The sequence below is a fragment of the Apodemus sylvaticus genome, chromosome 13, assembly GCF_947179515.1.
Source record: "Apodemus sylvaticus chromosome 13, mApoSyl1.1, whole genome shotgun sequence".
Taxonomy (NCBI): Eukaryota; Metazoa; Chordata; class Mammalia; order Rodentia; family Muridae; genus Apodemus; species Apodemus sylvaticus.
Window position 1 is genome coordinate 80,719,312 of NC_067484.1, and position 19,691 is coordinate 80,739,002.

At 39.4% G+C, this 19,691-nt stretch overlaps 1 protein-coding gene across 3 annotated transcripts in view; it reads left to right on the forward strand.

The window, feature by feature from the left end:
- The window catches only part of Tpgs2 (tubulin polyglutamylase complex subunit 2), a 37,784-nt gene that overhangs the window by 3,285 nt on the left and 14,808 nt on the right, over positions 1–19,691 (forward strand). For 2 of the 3 annotated variants that reach the window (XM_052156058.1, XM_052156059.1), the window contains exons 2-5: positions 10,002–10,081; positions 17,220–17,307; positions 19,350–19,478; positions 19,608–19,676. In XM_052156058.1, coding sequence (XP_052012018.1) covers positions 10,002–10,081; positions 17,220–17,307; positions 19,350–19,478; positions 19,608–19,676 — 366 coding nt within the window. The remainder of the gene's footprint in view (positions 1–10,001; positions 10,082–17,219; positions 17,308–19,349; positions 19,479–19,607; positions 19,677–19,691) is intronic. The other variant, XM_052156057.1, reaches the window with a different exon arrangement.

Consider the following 19,691-nt stretch of genomic DNA (forward strand, 5'->3'; position numbering starts at 1 on the left):
AAAACAATTTGGAGCGAACATTTTTTTTTCTCTTTGAAAATTTACTACACTGGGGCTTACTAAACAGTTGGGAGATGATAGTAGTGATTATATAACAGTGTGAATAATTATGACTCTGAGCTCTACACTTAATCATGATAAAAAGGTTTTTTTTTTTTTTCTAACATGTAGTTGCTACAATAAGGATACTAGATCCCCTGGGACTAAGTTAGAGCTGTGAGCTGCCATGGTGGTGTTAGCACTGAGACCTGGTCCTCTGCATGAGCATCCATTGTTAACTCTTGAGCCATCACTGCAGGTCACAACCTTAGTGTAGGTTTAAAGCAACTCAGAACTAGTAAATAGAATTTTTTTTGAACTTTTTTTTTTTTTTTTGGTTTTTTGAATTTGGTTTTTTTCCAGACAGGGTTTCTCTGTATAGCCCTGGCTGTCCTGGAACTCACTCTGTAGACCAGGCTGGCCTCAAACTCAGAAATCCACCTGCCTCTGCCTCCCAGAGTGCTGGGTGGGATTACAGGGTGAATAGAATTTTAAATATGATACAAACAAGAAGAGTTCATAAAACTTAATAAAATGTGTTATGTGGATACCATCAAGTGATAACACAGCCCCAAATAAAATATTCATAAGTTACAATATGAACAGAGATTACAAGGTATCTATAAAGAACTATAGAAACTCAGCAATTAAAGACAATCTAAAGGGCCCCAGGTGATATTATTTTAACCTTATTTGTATGAAGGTAACAATCATAACAAACACTACAGTTAGATAATACTAGGCCTCCATTAAATTGGCCATATTAAAGACTGGCATGAGTATTGTCAAATAATTTGTGAAATTTGTTCAAATCCTCATGGACTGTTGGTGAAATTGTATTCTGGCACAGCAACTTTGGAGAAGGGTTTGACTTTTCCTCAGAAGACTAAACATGGGATTACCATGTGATTCAGCAATTCCACTTCTCTTTATCCATGAGAAAAAAAATCATATACAAATACTTGTTCTCAAATATTCTTAGAAATATTACTGGTAGTAATGTAAATTAAAAACCACTGAACTATCCAACTAACGAATGGATATAAAAATAAAAATAAGGTATATACAATAGAAAAAGTATTTTGAATTTAAAAGTTTTTTCTCACATAATATATCCTGATTACAGTTTCCCCTCCCTATTCTCCTCCCACTTCTCCCTGCCTCCCCTCCCACCCAGATCCACTCCTTTTATGTCTCTCATTAGAAAAACAAACATGCTTCTCAGGTATAATAATGAAATATAACAAAATAAAATACAGTAAGATAAAACAAAAATTATCACAGAAGAGTTGAACAAAATTAACAAACAAGGAAAAGAGCACAAGCGGAGGGCACAAGAATCAGAGCTCCACTCTTCAGGCACTCAGGAATTCTATAAAACCACAAACCCAGAAGCCATAATAAGCACACAGGTCCTGGTGCAGACCCCATGCAACTCATTCTTGGAGTTCATATAACCATTAATCATGTTGATTAGAGGGTCTTGTTTTCTTGGTGTTTCTATCCCCTCTGGCCCTTACACCCTTCTTAGACCTCTTCAGCTGGGTTCCCTGAGCTCCTTGTGGAGGGGGAGGATGGGGAGAAGGGGAAGGGAGGGTTTGAAAGAAAAATCCTCTTTAGGGCTGGATGTTCCAGGGTCTCTCATTCTTTGCATCATGTCTGGCTATGGATCTCTGTTCCCATTTGCTGTAGAAGGAAGCGTCTCAGGTGGTGCCTAAGCAAGGCACTGATCTAGGAGTACAGCAGAATGTCATTAGGAGTAGTGTTATTGCTAGTTTCGGGTGTTTTTTTGTCTGTCTTTGTTTGTTTTTGCTGTTTCGGTTCTTGGAACAGTAGGATTTTGTTTTACCCTAGGTCCCTGCGTCATCTAGTCACAGGTTCTTGGTCACCCAGGTAGTTTCAGAATGAGTTTCATCTTGTCTTCACAGGCCTTAAGTCAAATGAGATATTGGTTGGTTACTTCTACAAGCTTTGTGCTGGCATTGCCCTAGCATGTCTTGTAGGCAGTGCACCACTGTAGATCAAAGCATTCATGGATGGGTTGGGGTTTAAGTTTTCTCTTCTGGTAGCTTCCAAAGTACCTACCTGTACCAAAGACACCATCATATAGAAGGGAAAGCTCCGTCCAGGCACCAGCTCAACGTGGCCCTGTTCTAGACGTTGCCGTGTTCTAGTTGAGCTGGTGCCTGGATGGAGCTCTCACTTTTACATGATGGTGTCTTTGGTACAGGAAGGTACTTTGGAAATTACCAGAAGAGACCTACACCCCCTCCTAGTCCCTTACTCTATACTTAACTTCTATGGGTCTATATCTTATAGCTTGGTTCTCAATGACTTAACAGCTGATATCCACATATAAGCAAGTGCATGCCATATTTGTCTTTCTGGGTCTGGGTTACCTTACTCAGGATGTTTTTTTTTTTTTTTTTTTCTTTCTAGTTCCATCCCATTAGCCTGCTAATTTCATTTTTTTTAACAGCTAAGTAATGGTCCATTGTGTAAATATACCACATTTTTTTTTTATCCATTCTTCTGTTAAGGGACATCTAGACTGTTTCCAATTTCTAGCTGCTATTAATACAGTAGCAATGAACATGGTTGAGCAAGTGTCTCTGTGACAGGATAAAGGGTCCTTTGGTAGGTTCTCAAGAGTGGTATAGCTGGCTCTAAAGGTAGGTAGATCCTCATCTTCCTGAGGAACAACTACACTGATTTCCTTAGTGGCTGTACAAGTTTTTACTCCCACCAGAAATGGGTGAGTGTTCCCCTTATTCTATATCCTCACCAGCATGAGCTGTCATTGTTTTATTGATATTGGCCATTCTGACTGATGTTGACATCTTACAGTAGTTTTGATTTGCATTTTCCTGATGGCTAAGGATGGAATAGTTCTCAGTGTTTCAGCCATTTGAGTTTCCTTGTAGCGGTTAAAGTCCACCCTATGCTCCCTTCAGGTACATGTATCTCTTTTGCACCTGTCCATGAGCCCTGGGTTCACAAATGAAAGACACGCATACCCCAGCTTATTTTTAATATGCCTTAACTGGCTCCATGCCTGGGCACCTCTAAACCTCCCCGCAGCTAGCACACTTTCCCCTCCAGTATTCCTGAGTTATTACTTACTAAATGTATATTTTCTCTTTGCTGCCCTAGACCCTACTGGGAAGCCCTTCGGGGGCTTCGTTCCCTTTTGCACCTATATTTCAGCTGTCTCTCCCTCTTGCTCCTTCCCTGTGTGATCTGTCCTATACCCCTGTCATGCAGAATCCCTTCTTCTCTCTCTCTCCTGCTTTTCTTGCCCAGGAATCCTAAAACTCCCACCTCTGTCCCCCTGCCCAGCCATTGGCCTCTAGCAACTTTATTTCCCAGTCAGAGCCGCCTGGGGGCAGGCTTCTGTTAGCCTACATGCAGACACTGAAAAGAGGTTTTTCCGGGTAACATAATTAGCATAGGCACACAGCTGCTATATTTCCTCTCTTAGGAATTGTCTGTTTAAATCTGTACCTCATTCTTTAATTGGGTTGTTTCCTTAACATCTAGTTTTTTTAGTTCACTCAGGATGGTATTTTCTAGCTCCATCCATTTGCCTTCCAGCTCCATCCATTTGCCTAAGAATTTTATGAATTCATTGTTTTTAATAGCTGAGTAGTACTCCATTGTGTAAATGTACCACATTTTCTGTATCCATTCCTCTGTTGAGTGATATCTGGGTTCTTTCCAGCTTTTAACTATTGTAAATAAGGCTGCTGTGAACATAGTGGAGCATGTGTACTTATTACATGTTGGAGCTTCTTCTGGGTATATGCCCAGGAGGGGTATAGCGGGGTCCTCAGGTAGTGCTATGTCCAGTTATCTGAGGAACCACCAAACTGATTTCCAGAGTGTTTTTACCAGCTTGTAATCCCACCAGCAATGGAAGAGTGCTCCTCTTTCTCCACATCCTCCCCAGCATTTGCTGTCTCCTGAGTTTTTGATCTTGGCCATTCTGACTGGTGTGAAGTGGAATTTCAGTGTTGTTTTGATTTGCATTTCCCTGATGATTAAGGATGTTGAACATTTCTTTAGGCATTTCTCGGGTATCTAGTATTCCTCAGTTAAGAATTTTTTGTTTAGCTCTGTAACCCATTTTTAATAGGGTTATTTAGTTCTCTGGAGTCTAACTTCTTGAGTTCTTTTTATATATTGGATATTAGCCCTCTATCAGATGTAGGATTGGTAAAGATCTTTTCCCAATCTGTTGGTTGCCATTTTGTCTTATTGTCAATGTCCTTTGCCTTACAAAAGCTTTGCAATTTTATGAAGTCCCATTTGTTGATTCTTGATCTTAGAGCATAAGCTATTGGTGTTCTGTTCAGGAAAATTTCCCCTGTACCCATGTGCTCAAGGCTCTTCCCCACTTTCTTTTCTATTAGTTTTAGTGTGTCTACTTTTGTGTGGAGGTCCTTGATCCACTTGGACTTGAGCTTTGTACAAGTTGATAAGAATGGGTTGATTTGCATTCAACTACATGCTAACAGCCAGTTGATGCAGCACCATTTGTTGAAAAGGCTACCTTTTTTTCATGGATGGTTTTAGTTCCTTTGTCAAAGATCAAGTGACCATAGGTATGTGGGTTCATTTCTGGGTCTTCAGTTCTATTCCATTGATCTACCTGCCTGTCACTGTACCAATACCACACTGTTTTTATCACTATTGCTCTGTAGTACTGTTTAAGGTCCGGGATACTGATTCCCCCAGAAGATCTTTTGTTATAGAGAATAGTTTTTGCTATCCTGGGTTTTTTGTTATTCCAGATAAATTTGGAAATTGCTCTTTCTAACTCTGTGAAGAATTGAGTTGGAATTTTGATGGGGATTGCATTGAATCTGTAGATTGCTTTTGGCAAGAATGGCCATTTTTACTATATTAACCCTGCCAATCCATGAGTATGGGAGATCTTTCCATCTTCTGAGATCATCATTGATTTCTTTCATCAGAGACTTGAAGTTCTTGTCATACAGATCTTTCACTTGCTTAGAGTCACACCAAGGTATTTTGTATTATTTGTGACTATTGTGAAGGGTGTCATTTCCCTAATTTCTTTCTCAGCCTCTTTATCCTTTGAGTATAGGAAGGCTACTGATTTGTTGGAGTTAATTTTATATCCAGCCACTTTGCTGAAGTTGTTTATCAGCTTTAGGAGTTCTCTGGTGGAGTTTTTGGGGTCACTTAAGTATACTATCTTATCATCTGCAAATAGTGATAATTTAACTTCTTCCTTTCTAATTTGTATCCCTTTGACCTCCTTTTGCTGTCTAATTGCTCTGGTTAGGACTCCAAGTGCTATATTGAACAGGTAGGGACTGAGTAGACAGCCTTGTCTAGTCCCTGATTTCAGTTTGATTGCTTCAAGTTTCTCTCCATTTAGTTTGATGTTGGCTACTGGTTTGCTCTATATTGCTTTTACTATGTTTAGGTATGGGCCTTGAATTCCTGATCGCTCCAAGACTTTTATCATGAAGAAGTGTTGGATTTTGTCAGATGCTTTTTCAGCATCTGATGAAATGACCATGTGGGTTTTTTTTATGTAGTGGGTTACATTGATGGATTTCCGTATATTGCACCATTCCTGCATCCCTTGGATGAAGCCTACTTGATCATGGTGGATGATTGTTTTGATATGTTCTTAGATTCGGTTGGCAAGAATTTTATTGAGTATTTTTGCATTGATATTCATAAGGGAAATTTGTCTAAAGTTCTCTTTCTTTGTTGGTTTTTTGTGTGCTTTAGGTATCAGAGTAATTGTGGCTTTATAGAATGAATTGGGTAGTGTTCCTTCTCTTTCTATTTTGTGGCATAATTTGAAGAGTATTGGTATTAGTTCTTCTTTGAAGGTCTGATAGAACTCTGCATTAAACCCATCTATCTGGTTCTGGGCTTTTTTTTTTTGGTTGGGAGACTATTAATGGCTACTTCTATTTCTTCAGGGGTTATGGGATGGTTTAGATCATTTATCTGATCCTAATCATTTAACTTTGATACCTGATATCTGTCTAGAAAATTGTCCATTTCATCTAGATTTTCCAGTTTTGTTGAGTAAAGGCTTTTGTAGTATGATCTGATGATTTTTGAAAATTTCCTCAGTATCTGTTGTTATGTCTCCCTTTTCATTTTTTATTTTTCTGATTTGCATACTGTCTCTGTGTTTGGGAGACTTTTAATGACTATTTCTATTTCAGTAGGGGTTATAAGACTAAACTATTCATCTGGTCTTGATTAGTGTTTTGGTAATTTTCTATTTCTTTTAGAATTTCTAATTTTGTAGAGGTTTTTAAAGTGTGTCCTTACAGTTTTCTGAATTTCCTAGATGTCTGTTGTTCTATCTACCTTTGTTGTTGTTTTGTTGTTGTTGTTGTTGTTGTTTAAAAGATATTTTAATTTTTGGAGTTCACATTATAATTACATCACACACATACACATTGATGTTTTATAACTAATAGACAAAATTACCTTGAATTTTCTTCTTTTTTTAAAATAGCATTGATTTTGCCTGAGAAGTCAGGTGGTACTTAATTAGTAAAGGTCTGCCTTTATATGTTATTTGGTCTTTTTCCATCATGGGTTTTAATAGTCTTTATTTATTCTGTATGTTTAATATTTTATGCTGAGAGGATTTTCTTTTCTGGTCTAGTCTATTTGGTGTTCTGTATACTTCTTGTATCTTGGTGTCTTCTCCTTAGGTTAAACTTTCTTCTACGAATATGTTGAAAATGGTTTTTATACCCTTTACCTGGGTTGCTTTTCCTTTCTCTATCCATATTATTCTTAGAATTGGTCCTTTCATAGTGTCCTAAATTTCCTGAATGTATTGTGCCAAGATTTTTTTTTAATTTAACAGTTTCATTGACTGAGGTATCTCATTTCTTCTATTTCTTCTATTGTTTCTTCAATGCTAGAAATTCTTTCTTCTATCTCTTGTACTCTGTGGTCTCTGAGGTTCCTATTCATGTTCCAAAATTTTTTATTACCAGATTTCCCACAGATTGGGTTTTCTTTTTTGATTGTATTTCTACTCTCAGATCTTGAATATTTTAGGAATTTCCTTCCATTGTTGTGTTTTCACAGATTTCTTTAAGGGATTTCCTCATTTCCTCTTTAAGGACCTCTGTCATATTCATAAAGGCTACTTTAAGGTCTTTTAATTGAATTTCAGCTGTGCTCCAATACTCCAATACTCAGGGCTACTGTGACAGGATTGCTGGGTTCTGATGGAGGCATAAATTGTCCTGACTGTTATTGATCGTGTTTTAGACCATCTGGATTTTGAAAGGTTGTAATACTAGGTGCTGAAGATCTAGTCTTATCCTTTTGCAGGTGAGTGTTTTGTTCCTTTGTTGCTGTTATCCTTTCTGGTTTTTAGGACACTGTGGTAGCTGTGTGTCCCCTATTAGGAAGTTTCTTCTGGGATCCTGACAGTTGTGGCCACTGGAGATTCCAGGTCAAATGTGCTTCTAGGTATTGAGAGCAAGCTCACACTTAGGCATGGGATGAGCTGGGATGGGGATCTGAGCAGGTCCACATGAAGGAGAGCAGCTGTTCCACTACTGTCCCTTAGTTCCATGGGGATGAGGGCAGAGAGCAATGCTCTTCTCCTGCCCACCCCCAATGTTGTTCTTTGTTTCCATTATCAGAAGAGTTACTTGGATTTATTGTTTGGTAGCTCTGGATTCAAAGAAAGGAAAAGGAGAGCATTCTGTTGTCTTAAACTGGCATAGCTTGTCTTTATTGATTTTACTGGATGGGCAGTAGCAAAACCAACTCCAAATTTAAAAAAGTGGAAAGACTACCTTGCAGGGGAGAAGTGGGATGGGCGTGCAAAGAAGGAAAGGATTGAGGCCATCCAACTTTAGACTGAGTGACCACTCGGAGTGTGAACAGTGGTAATTGTGTGTCTTATTGCAACCTTAGACACTAGACTACCCCATTTGTATAGCTAAAATAGATCACTATACAACTGCCACCAAAGGAATAAACAGCATCTTCCCTCCCAACTTCCAGGGATGTAGAAAGACTCATCTATATTTTTCAACTTTAGCACCATACTTTTGGTATCTTAGAATATTAAAAATAGAAAAAATATGGAATTCTATAGCAATTTTTAGCTTTTCAAAAACACTTCAATTTTTGCTTCTTCTGCAAAAGGAAGCAGTAGTATTTTGTCTTACTGAAGTCAGAGGAAAGTGAAGACTCATCTCTGTTCATGTATCTACTGACTGTATAAAGATTAGAAGTGGTCAAGTTCTGAATTCTTAGTTCCTACATTGATCTGTTTCTGTATTTTAAGATTTAAGTTTTCTGACAACTTGGAGAAATTTTCATGATCTATAGAAAGGGCCTGGCATAATAATAGGATCAGTCATCCATGTAAACTTGTATTAAAAGAATGCCACATTCCTAGAGACTTTAAACCTCCTTTCAGGGCCTGGAGAGATGGTTGGGTGGTTTAGTCTTGCAGTGCAAGCATGAAGAACAGAATTTGAGTTCACAGAATCCACATAACTGTCAGATGGACATGGCAGCCCAACTATAAGTCCAGCACTTGGAAATTGGCTCATGTTGGCTAGGTGTACTAGCCAATATCAGAGAGCTTTGGTTCAACTGAGAGACTTTGCTTCAATGAGTAAGGTAGAAAGCGATCATGGAAGACTTCTAAAGTCAACCTTGAGCTTACACACACTTTCATATGTGTACCATACACGCATACATATGCAAGTCAAAAACTCATTCAGGTTTTGTTGATATCATACTTAGATTCCATTCCATATTTAAAAGCCAGTGTACAGCTCAAAATGTAAACATGTAGTATTTACCTTATATTGCATGGGATATGGTTTCATGAAAATTAGAGATCACTGCTAGCAAGAGTAGGTGCTAGCAGTGGTGGAGGTAGAACTTGAAACACATACACACAGAGAGAGAGAGAGAGAGAGAGAGAGAGAGAGAGAAGCAGGGACTCAGAATTCTAGAGGCCTACAGTTTGAAATTAAGGAGGTTAACAGGGCACTGTGGAAGCAGTAAGGGTTGAATCATTTCGTTTTATCTTTCAGCTAGTTGGCTGGCAGTATTTCTTTGTTTTCATTTTTTTTTTGGTTTTTTCCCTTTGTTTTATGGATCCTTCTACTGTGCCCTCTCCCCAACCCCAGTCTTGCATTTATTTATTCAGGCACTGTTGATATACAGCCTAAGCTTTCCTGGAACTCACTAACATAGTATGGCCTCTTCTGGTAGATCCAACTCCCTAAGTCTGGCAAATACTTCCAACAGAGGTTGGTACCCCCATGCCTAGCTTAGACAAGCTGTTAAGTCCTGAACTCCATCAAGTAGAATGATATGTACAGGGGATGGATTTTACTTAGAAAAATGTTAGAAATCAAGTCTTTCTTTTTTGTTGCTGTTTTCTGGTTTTTTGAGACGGAGTCTTTCTGTGTAGTCCTGACTGTCTTGGAACTTGCTCTGTAGACCATATTGGCCTCTATCTCACTGATCTCTCACTGCCTTCCTCTGATTACTGAATGCTGGATTAAAGTAATGCATCACCACTCCTGGATAAGTCTTATTTCTTATAGAAAGTTAAAGTGGTGCTATTCCTCATTCTTTTTAACTGTAAGGACCAAATACTGGATATTCACCAAAAAGTCCAGTGTGAAGTCACTGAAAGTTTAGAATCTCTGTACTTTGTTCAACTAGATAAATGTAGAGTGTTGTAGAGATTGTGGTGGTGGTCTTCCTTCGGGTTATGCTGTGTCCTCCAAAGTTATTACACTGAGCTTTGAGGGCTCAGCCAGTCCTTTTCTTTGTTCACAGGGATGTAAACACTCATCAGGATTGGATAGCCATAGAGCAGTCATCAGCACTCAACCAACATAAAGCACAAAATGTGAGCGAGTCAATCACAACTTTGTCCTCTGTTTTACTTCTTCCAGAATCATCCCCAGGTGTCACAGAGGTGAGCATAATAGAAAAGCTGCCCGCTGAACGTCACATGATTTCTTCATGGGAACAGGTAAGTGTTTCTGTGTGGAATTTTCATCTCCCGACAAAGAAAAGTCAACTTAAATGTCCCTGAAAAGGAATGCTTAGGGTAAGAAACTTATTGTTATGTCAGGTCTCAGCTGCCTTTCATTTTCATTCCATTCAACTTTCCCAGCGGTGTCTCTCCTCTGACCCCTGGTTAGCCTATGGAGGCAGTGGGTGTTTGTTATACACTGTGATACTGCACACGAACTAACCAGATCTGTGCCTGATTCTAATTAGTTTTTCTCTGGTGGTTAATCAGACTTAATGCTTTTCATTAACAGAACTTTTCATGGTTCAGATCTAATGAAAGACTCTGCCTCTTCATTTTCTCAACATCCCAGTGCCGGGATAGTTACATTATTATCTTGGCAGCATTGCACGGTTCCAGAGTCCCTGACAGTTTTTGATTGGTTACTCTCCAGTGTAGTGTGCTGATAATTGCACTACAGAGTTCAAAAGTTTGCTTTGCTTTTCAGTCTTAGAGTATGACCACAGATTGTAAGTTGTCTTGCAGATGTATCCTTGACACACTCCTGCTGTGAGTCTGTTGTAGGCATTTCACCACATAACAAGTGACAGTCCCCTCAGTGCCCCCCCAAGCTCTTGCTCTCTGCTTAATGCTCCAGTTCCTCCCTCTTCAGTACAGTGGCAGCTTCCTAGAGGGTCTTGCTAATTTATTTGAAATCTAAATAAAACAAAGCAAAACATTCGGTTTGTTTCAACTTCTACCTACCTGTTTAGTCACATGTTCCTTTGCAGGCAAAGCAAGAAAACATGTCTAAGTCAGGGTTCAGGAAGTCGTTTCCTTGTCTATGTTTAGTATCAGGGTACTATTGTCATTGTGAATGAATTTGGAAGGTTGCCTTCTTTTAATACATTGGAATAGTTTGAGAGAAATGCTACTAGTTTTTCCTTACCTTTGGAAACGTCTGCAATAAAGCTACCCATTCCTGAGTTTTCTTGCCTGGAAGACTCATTTCTCCTCTATCCTTACTCATTATTGGTCCACTCAGGCTTTCTCTGTCATCCAGAGCCATAAAACCTCTGCAGTTCTAAATTTTTTTGGTTGGTTATAAATGTCCTCCAGCATTTCTTGTTTGTTCTTGACATTCTAGTTTCGTGGTTGTAGTATTAGGGTATATAATTGAAGGTGTATGTGGGGGGGGGGCACTGACTGGTATAACTGTCTCTCTTAGTACTACTTTTGTTACACCTTGTAAGTTTGGTTATTAATATGCTTAAAGTTTTACTTTATCCTTGTTTTAAGAAATGTCCACATTTCTTTTAGACAACTTCATTGATTCAGTGTTCTATGAAGAGAATGTTGTTTAGCTGATCCATTTGTATGTTAAGTTCCTCCTACTGATCTCTACTTTTATTCCCTTGTAGTCAAAAGTGTGTTTTTCTGCAGCTTTGGGTTGAAATGGGACTATAAATATATATTATGTCCGTAAGGTCTGAAGTTTAGTTTAACTCTGTTTTTTTGTTGATTTATATGAATAACTTGTTCACCATTAAAAGTTATCTATTGATAAAACAGTACCTGACTGTTGTTGTTTGAGTGTCTATTCTTTTGTTAGATTAAATGTCTTTATTAAATATTTTGGCATATATATTATACACATATTACTTCCTCTTGTCCAGCTGGCCTATTTTCATTTATATAATGAGCATCTCTTTTTTATGGTTTCTGACTTAGAGTCTCTTTTACCGGATACAAGTATAGCTACTCCTACTTTTGACCAGGAAAGTGAAAGATTGCTCAAAAGCCTCCTCTTTGGACTTGTGTTTCCGTCTTAATGTGAAGCCCTGATTGTAGCAGTCTTAAAAAGCATGTATTTAAAGGATACAGTGCCCTTTCGGATAAATGAGGGTTCTGTCAAGGAGGAAGATAGGTGGTGGGTTTGCATTAGCAGTCTGTATAACCCAGCCTCCTCTGTCGTGGCTCATTCATCTCTTTCTAGTACCCAACCTGTATTAATGTCATAATAGACACTTATTAAATGATGGATGAATTAATTAGACAAAAGTATATATGCCATCCTAAGCTGGGTAGTGTTGTAGAATCTCAAGATAGAAGGTACCACACTTAAGAGCTCTGAAACCAGTTTGCTGCCTTTGCAAAGAATTCCCTGTCAATTCTGCTTCTGAGTTTCGACTGGGTACACCTAAGGGCATTGTTGACCTGAAGGTTAATCTTACCTGGGCTCTTAGAGCCCTTGTAAGGCATGCAATGACCCCCAGATAAGGCAAATTTTATAGTTGTTTTAATTGTGTGCTTTTCGAGGGAGGACAGATTGTGCTACTTGTCATCTGAGTCTTAAACAACTCATCTTTGGCCCCAAACTCTCATACCGTACTCATCAAAGGGTTCTAACAAACTAATTCCTCTGCCTTTTCTTAGGAAGGACTTGGAAAATGCTTTTGAGAGTTGGCCTAGGGCTCTCATGCCATCACTCCATGGCCAGGTCCCACCCCCCACACACACACTAAAGAACGTCTTTTTGGAGGTACACTTTCATGTGCCTTCCTGGCAGGCTTCATGAGCATCTCTTTATTTGGCTGTGGTTGCAGTAGAAACTCAAATTGACAGCTTAGCAGGGCTGTTTCAGGATTAATATCCACTTTTGCCCCATTGTATTTGCTGTCTACCTCCCAGATAAAGTACTCCAGCAGTAGAGGGAACAGTGGTATACAGGACTGTTTAATAGTAAACAGGTTAGCAAAAGACAGTAGGCACCTTATAAGGTGGCAATTCTGATAAAGAGTTCCTAGGAATCCAGTCGATGGCTCCCAAAACTGATATATCTCAACATGATAGAGTAATAAAGTTTCTAGTGGGTTCCATTTTTAGAGTAGTTTAAAGAAACTTGTAGTTAGGCTCAGAAAAAAAAAACATTGAAACTAGAGAATTATGATAGAGAATCTGTATTGCACTGAAATGTTAGTGCTGCGTTCTTGGTCAGTTCCTGTTCAGACAGTTCTTCAGGCTTTTCTCTGTGTGACTTTCTCTTTAGATCTTTCCTCCTATTCTCATCTGCCCCTCTTCCATTCACTTTCTACCATTTATCTCTGTTTTTCCTTTCTGCTCTCCACCACCAAAAGTGGAGAGCAAAAGGAAAATGAGTGAGTATGTATTCATTGTGGGAAGAAGCCCTCTGAAGTAGTAGGTTGTTCTCCCCATCCCCAGAAAAGCAAACTCTGTATTGACTGAAAGAGAAATTTAAAAAGCCACAATTGAGTCACTGGCCAGGGCAGATGAGCCATCTAAAAAATTACCTCCTGAAAATGCCACTAACTAAAGCTGGCAATGGATCTAAAGCCCCATCAGGACCTTGGGTGCCTGGGACAGAAAGGTCTATAGCAGAGCAGCCCTCAGGCCAGGCCAGGACCCACCAGTCTGTGTAAAAGAATAGTGTAGACTTAAAGTTTTCCATTAATCTATTTACCTTTACATTGCCCACTTGTAGGTCTCTCTTAATTCCCATCTACTGCAAGAGGAAGCATCTCTAAAGTGGTTGAATGAGGCACATTGATCTATGGGTATAGTTGTATGTCATTAGGAGTCAGTGTGTTGTTATGCGCCTTTAATAGAGCAGTAGTAAGCCCATGGCCTATCTAGTCCTCAGATTCTTGATCGTTTTAGCAGTGTCAGGTATAGGATCATGTGCTGGATCTCAAATCCAATCAGAACCTGAATGGTTACTCCCATAATATTTGTGAATATTCACCCCCTTCCACACATAGATAGATCGCTATCTGATCAGATGATCAGGAACCTCCTGACTTCCTCTCCTACCCAGTTCCCTCTCTCCATCCACCTCACATAGCTGTTTACTTTGCCTTTCTGAATAAGATTCCCACATCCTCTCTCTGGCCCTCCTATCACCCAGTTTCTTTGGGTCTGTGGATTATAGCTTATCCTTTCCTTGATGACTAATGTCCACCATAGGTGAGTACAAACCATACATGTCTTTCTAGCACTGGGTTACCTCACACAGGATGATATTCTCAAGTTCCATCCATTTGGCTGCAAATGTCATTTCTTTTTGTTCTTAATAGCTGAGTCACAATCCATTGTGTAGATGTACCACACTTTCTTTATACATTTTTTAGTTGGGCATCTAGGTTGTTCCAGTTTCTGACTATTACAAATAAAGCTACTATGAACATAATTGAGCAAGTGTCCCTATGATATACCTGATATAGTCTTCCCACTATACCAGGAGTGGTATAGCTAGGTTTTGAAGTAGAGATTCCCAGTTTTCTAAGAAAGCACCAAATTGATTTTCAAAGTGATTGTTCAAGTTTGCATTCCCACCAGCAGTGAGGAGTGTCCCCTGCTTCTCATCCTTGCCAGCATGTGCTGTCACTTGTGTCTTTGATCTTAGACATTCTGACAGGTATAAGATGGAATCTGAGGGTAGTTCTGACTTGCATTTCCCTGATGACTAAGGATGCAGACTGTCTTTTGAGTGTTTCTCAGCCGTTTGAGGTCCCATTTATTGATTGTTGATAGTGTCTGAGCCATTGGTGTTCTGCTCAGGAAGTTGTCACTGTACCAATGTGTTCTAGAATATTTCTGTTCTGTTAGATTTAGTATATCCTGTTTTACATTGAGGTCTTTGATCTATATGGACTTGAGTTTTGTGCAGGTTGATAAATTTGGATTAATTTGCACTCTTCTCCATACAGACATCCAGTTAGACTAGCACTATTTGTTAAAGATGCTTTCTTTTCTACTATTGTATGTTTTTTTTTTTCCTTCTTTGTCAAAAAATCAAAGTGTCCATAGGTATATGGGTTTATTTCAGGGTCTTTAATTCCATTGATCAACTGTTCCTATACGAATACCATGCGGTTTTTATTACTATTGCTCTGTAGTACAGCTTGACTTCAGGAATGGTGATTCCTCCAGAAGATCTTTTATTGTTCAGGAATGTTTTAACTATCCTAGGTTTTTTATTTTTCCATATGAAGTTGAGAATTGCTCTTCCAAGGTCTGTAAAAAAAAATTGTGTTGAAATTTTGATGGGAATTGCATTAAATCTCTAGAATGCTTTTGTTAAGATGGCCATTGTCACTATGTTAATTCTACCTATCCATTAACATGGATTAAAGGCATGTGCCACCACTGCCAGCTCAGATCTACTTTTAAATTGCGGTATAAGAACTTTCTAACTTTTTTATGAAGGTATTTATTGCTATGAATTTTACTCTTAGCATTGCTTTCATTGTGTCCCCTAAATTTGGGGTATGGTGTGCTTTCATTTTCATTGAATTCTACAAAGTCTTTAATTTCTTTATTTCTTCCCTGACCCAGAGATCATTAAGTCAAGATTTGTTACTTCTCTCTACATTTCAGGGATTTGAGTTGATTAGAGATTAATCAGATCTGTATATATATGTAAATGAGTTAGTGTTTAAAGCTTGTTCCTGTGACGACCTGAGAAAACACTAAGCTATCCCTTTGTTTTCTGCACCACTATTTTGAGTGAGGTGTTTGTTTGTTTTGTTTTTCCCATAAGAAATACTTTTGTATATCATCTTTTGGGGAGGAGGGTGTAGTTTGGCTTACACTTCCAGATCATAGTTTATCATTGGAGAAAGTCAGGACAGGAACTCAAACAAGGCTGCACCCTAGAGATAGGAGCTGCTGCAGAGGCTGTGGAGGGTGCTTGCTTCCCGTGGCTTGCTAAGCCTGTTTTCTTATATAACTCAGGAATACCAGCCCAAGGATGGCACAAGCCACCATGAGCTGCCCTCCTCCCCCCACACACATAATCACTAATTGAGAAAATGCCCTATAGCTGTATCTCATGGAGGCATTTTCTTAACTGGGGCTTCTTTCTTGTAATGACTGTAGCTTGTATCCAAGTTGACACAAATCCAGCCAGTACAATTAACTCCTGGTCAACTTGACACACAAACACATCACTATTAAGCCATAGCCCTTGCTTTTTTATTCATCCCCAAGAACTGTCTTCTGAGAGGCTTCATCCAGCAGCTGATGGAAGCATATACAGCCGAACAACAGGCAAAAGTCTGCAAGTCTTGTGGAAGAGGGAGGAAGGGATGGCGGAGCTGGAGGGATCAAGAATACCACGGGAAGACCTTCGTAGTAAACTAACCTGGGCCCACGGGGGCTCACAGAGATGGAACCACCAGTGACAGAGCATGCATGGGCTGGATCTAGGCCCCTACACAGATGTAGCAAATGTGCAACTTGTTCTTCAGAACAGTTAGAGCAGGGTCTGGCTCTGACTCTGACTCTTTTGCCTGCCTTTGGATCCCTTTTCCATACCTGGGCTGCCTTCTCTGGCCTCAGTGAGAAAGGATGTCCTTAGTCCTACTATGGCTTGATATACCATGGTGGGTACCCATGAGGGCTTTCTTTTCTCTGAGGAAAAGCAGGATCAGGGATGGGGGGGGTTGTAAGGGTGGGGGCAGCAATCAGGCTGTAAAGTGAATAAAGAAATTTAGTAATAAATAAATAAACAAATAAATAAATAAATAAATAAATAAATAAATAAATAAATAAGGAAAAAACATAAATAACTTTAAAAGCCCCACAGTCTTTACAAATTCAAACACATGAAAATTTTAGTCCCTTTAAAATATCTAATCTCTTTAAAATCCAAAGTCTTTTAAAGTTCAAAGTCTCTTAACTGTGGGTTCCAATAAAATACTTTCTTCAAGAGGGAAAAATCACAGTCATAATCAAAACAAAATCAAACTCCAATCATCCTATGCCTTGGATCCACTCTCGATCTTCTGGACTCCTCCCAACGGCTTGGGTCGCTCCTATAGCTCTGCTCTCTATAGTACACAGCTTGTCCTCTAGGCTTGGCTGGTGTCACTCCACTGCTGCTGCTGTTCTTGGTGCTCATCCCATGGTACTGTCATCTCCAAAATGCTAGAGTCTTCTGCTGCAACTAGGCTTTATCTGGTCACACACACAAACACAATTCAAAACTAGCAACTACTTGCTAGACCTCTCTACTAATTTTGTAGGTAATTATCGATCTTCCTAGAAGATGGTTAACACTGTATGCAGAGCTCTTAGATTTAGCCTTCATTCTCTCTCTAACCCTGACCTAACACCAAGCAATTTGTGGTTCTAGAAAAACAATTGTGTGATGCCTGAGGATGTGAGAAACTTCTACTTGATGACCAATGGTTTTCACATGACCTGGAGTGTGAAGCTAGATGGTAAGTCGGCCTCCTTGATGTTGGAGAACCTTCTCCTGTTGGAGTGGTCAGGCGAGGCACCGTTGAAGGGCCTTAGAATTGTAATAGCTTTTCCTTTGTACTGTTTTTGTGAGTATCAAGTGTCAAATCCAGAAGCTGTGATTCCCTGCCCCTCCCCCAATTGATGCCAGGGGTGCTTTACCTACTCCCACCCTCTTTGGTTCTGGCTAGGCCTGATCTAAAAGCCCAGTGTAGAGACTTCCTGTTAGAGGAAATCATTAGTCACCACGCAGAGACATTAAGCATCTGAGAACTCCTCCTGGGGGCTGCAACACTACCTCTTAGCATTGCTGAAATAGCTGACAAACTCTTCCAAGCTCAGCTTCATTCTCTCCATTGTGCAACTTTAAGGCTCTAATCCTCAAACTGGAGCTTCTTTCTTTACACCTCAGCCTAGATCACCAAACACCTTATTTGCAGGCTTTTATCCAAGTCATGTGTCTGTGCCTAAACATTTGCATTGCAGATCAGAAGACCCACTTGTTATATGCCAGAGATTCAGACAGAATGTAAACATGAGAGGTGGCACTACACACGTGTATATACAAACTCTTCAAGAAGTTTCATACATTTGTAAGTCCTGAACTGGCCTCTAGGGCCCAGTGTGTTCTCACACAGACCAACCAGGCCTGACCTCAGGAGTTGTTTATCCACATCCCACATGCTCCTCGGCCTGACTAAACATCTATAGCTCTCCACTGCTGTTAATAAGGAAGGAGGACTTTTGTTGTACAGAAAAGCTATACAGCAGACTTCTCCCTTCCATGGCTCTGCCTCCTGCTAGCATATCTGAGTTGCCCTTTTTGATGATTCTAGAACTTCCCGTTAGTCTCCTGTACCTAGTTAGAGGCACTTTTTATAGTTTATTGATGAATTGATTAATAGATATTGACTAATATCTAATATTAGTTTATACCAAAATCATTCTATTGAGCACTCTAAAATCCTTGTTCATAGCTGTAATATCATCTGTTACTTAATTTGTCCATCCTAGTCTTCTTATCCCCATAACTAAATGGCTTAATGCAGTGACAGAAAGGGAAGTGGAAATAAAGAGATGGCTGTGTGGTTAGCAGCATTTACTGCAATTCCACAGGACCCGAGTTTGGTTCCCCCATCACCTAGGCAACTCATAATCACCTGTAATAATCATCCAACTCTAGGGGATCCAGTGACTCTTCTTGCCTCTAAGAGCACCCACACACATAGCAGACACCCATATACACATATGAATTAATTAAAGAATTATGTTTTTAAAGGGAGAAGAGCTAACCTTTGATATTTACTTTAGTGATCTTTCCTGATATTCCATGATCTAAATACCTTCACTCATTCTATCCTTTTTAGATTTCTAAGTCTTTGTGTGTCACCCTTTATCTGGCCTCCTATATCAGTACTATTCTATATAATATAAGGCAACATGTGTGTGCTGTTCCTTAATTTGACCCTATTCACAAAAGTCCAGACCCATCACACAAGAAGTTCTTTCTATGAAGTAAGGGAAAATGACCTACGGGGTGGAGGGGGTAGATTTTCCATCCCCCCCTCTGAAGGCTTATAATAAAAAAGAAAGGGACTATTACATAAGCAAAACAGTATTGCCTTAGAAACTGTAGTTCTGGCTAATAGAGGGGGAAAGAGTGATATTATGTTTTAAGTTATTTATTCTTCAGAGTTATACCATTTTTAACTGTATCCCATTTTTAACTCTGGACTTTCTAGACCTTTGACCTTTAAAATTTTTTCTTCAAAAAAAATTTTTTTTTCTTCAATAACACCATAATAAACATGACCAGAACTGTTCCGTCATCTTTGGTGCCCAGTTCCTGTGTTTGCATGGAAGGCTAGTGTTTTGGGGTATATAGTGAATGTTCGTCTGCGCAGCTTCTTTCAGACTCCTGAGCCATGAAGCCATTCTTGGTGGGCTTATTGGGTATCCAAGCATAACCACGTATGGTCACCATTGCCTCAGCTATTACTCTGTCATTCGTTTTGTCCTATAGACCACATTATTCCACTGGGAAGCATGGTTATAAACGGCATTTCTAAACTGACCCAGCTCATCCAGTCCTCTGTGTACTCACTCCCTAATGCACCGACCCTGGCCGACCTAGAGGATGACACTCAAGAAGGTACCTGGGAAACCTCGCTTTGGGCTAGAACCTACCCTCATATCTCACTTTATAATAATACTTAGAACAATAGGAACAAGCTGTATAATTAACCCTATGTTCTAATAAACTAACCCTTCTCATCCATAGCTTCTGGAAGCGAGATAGAAGCAGAAGAGAAAACAAAGGAAAATTTCATGAAGGAAATTACAGGGTCATGTCTGTATCCCATTT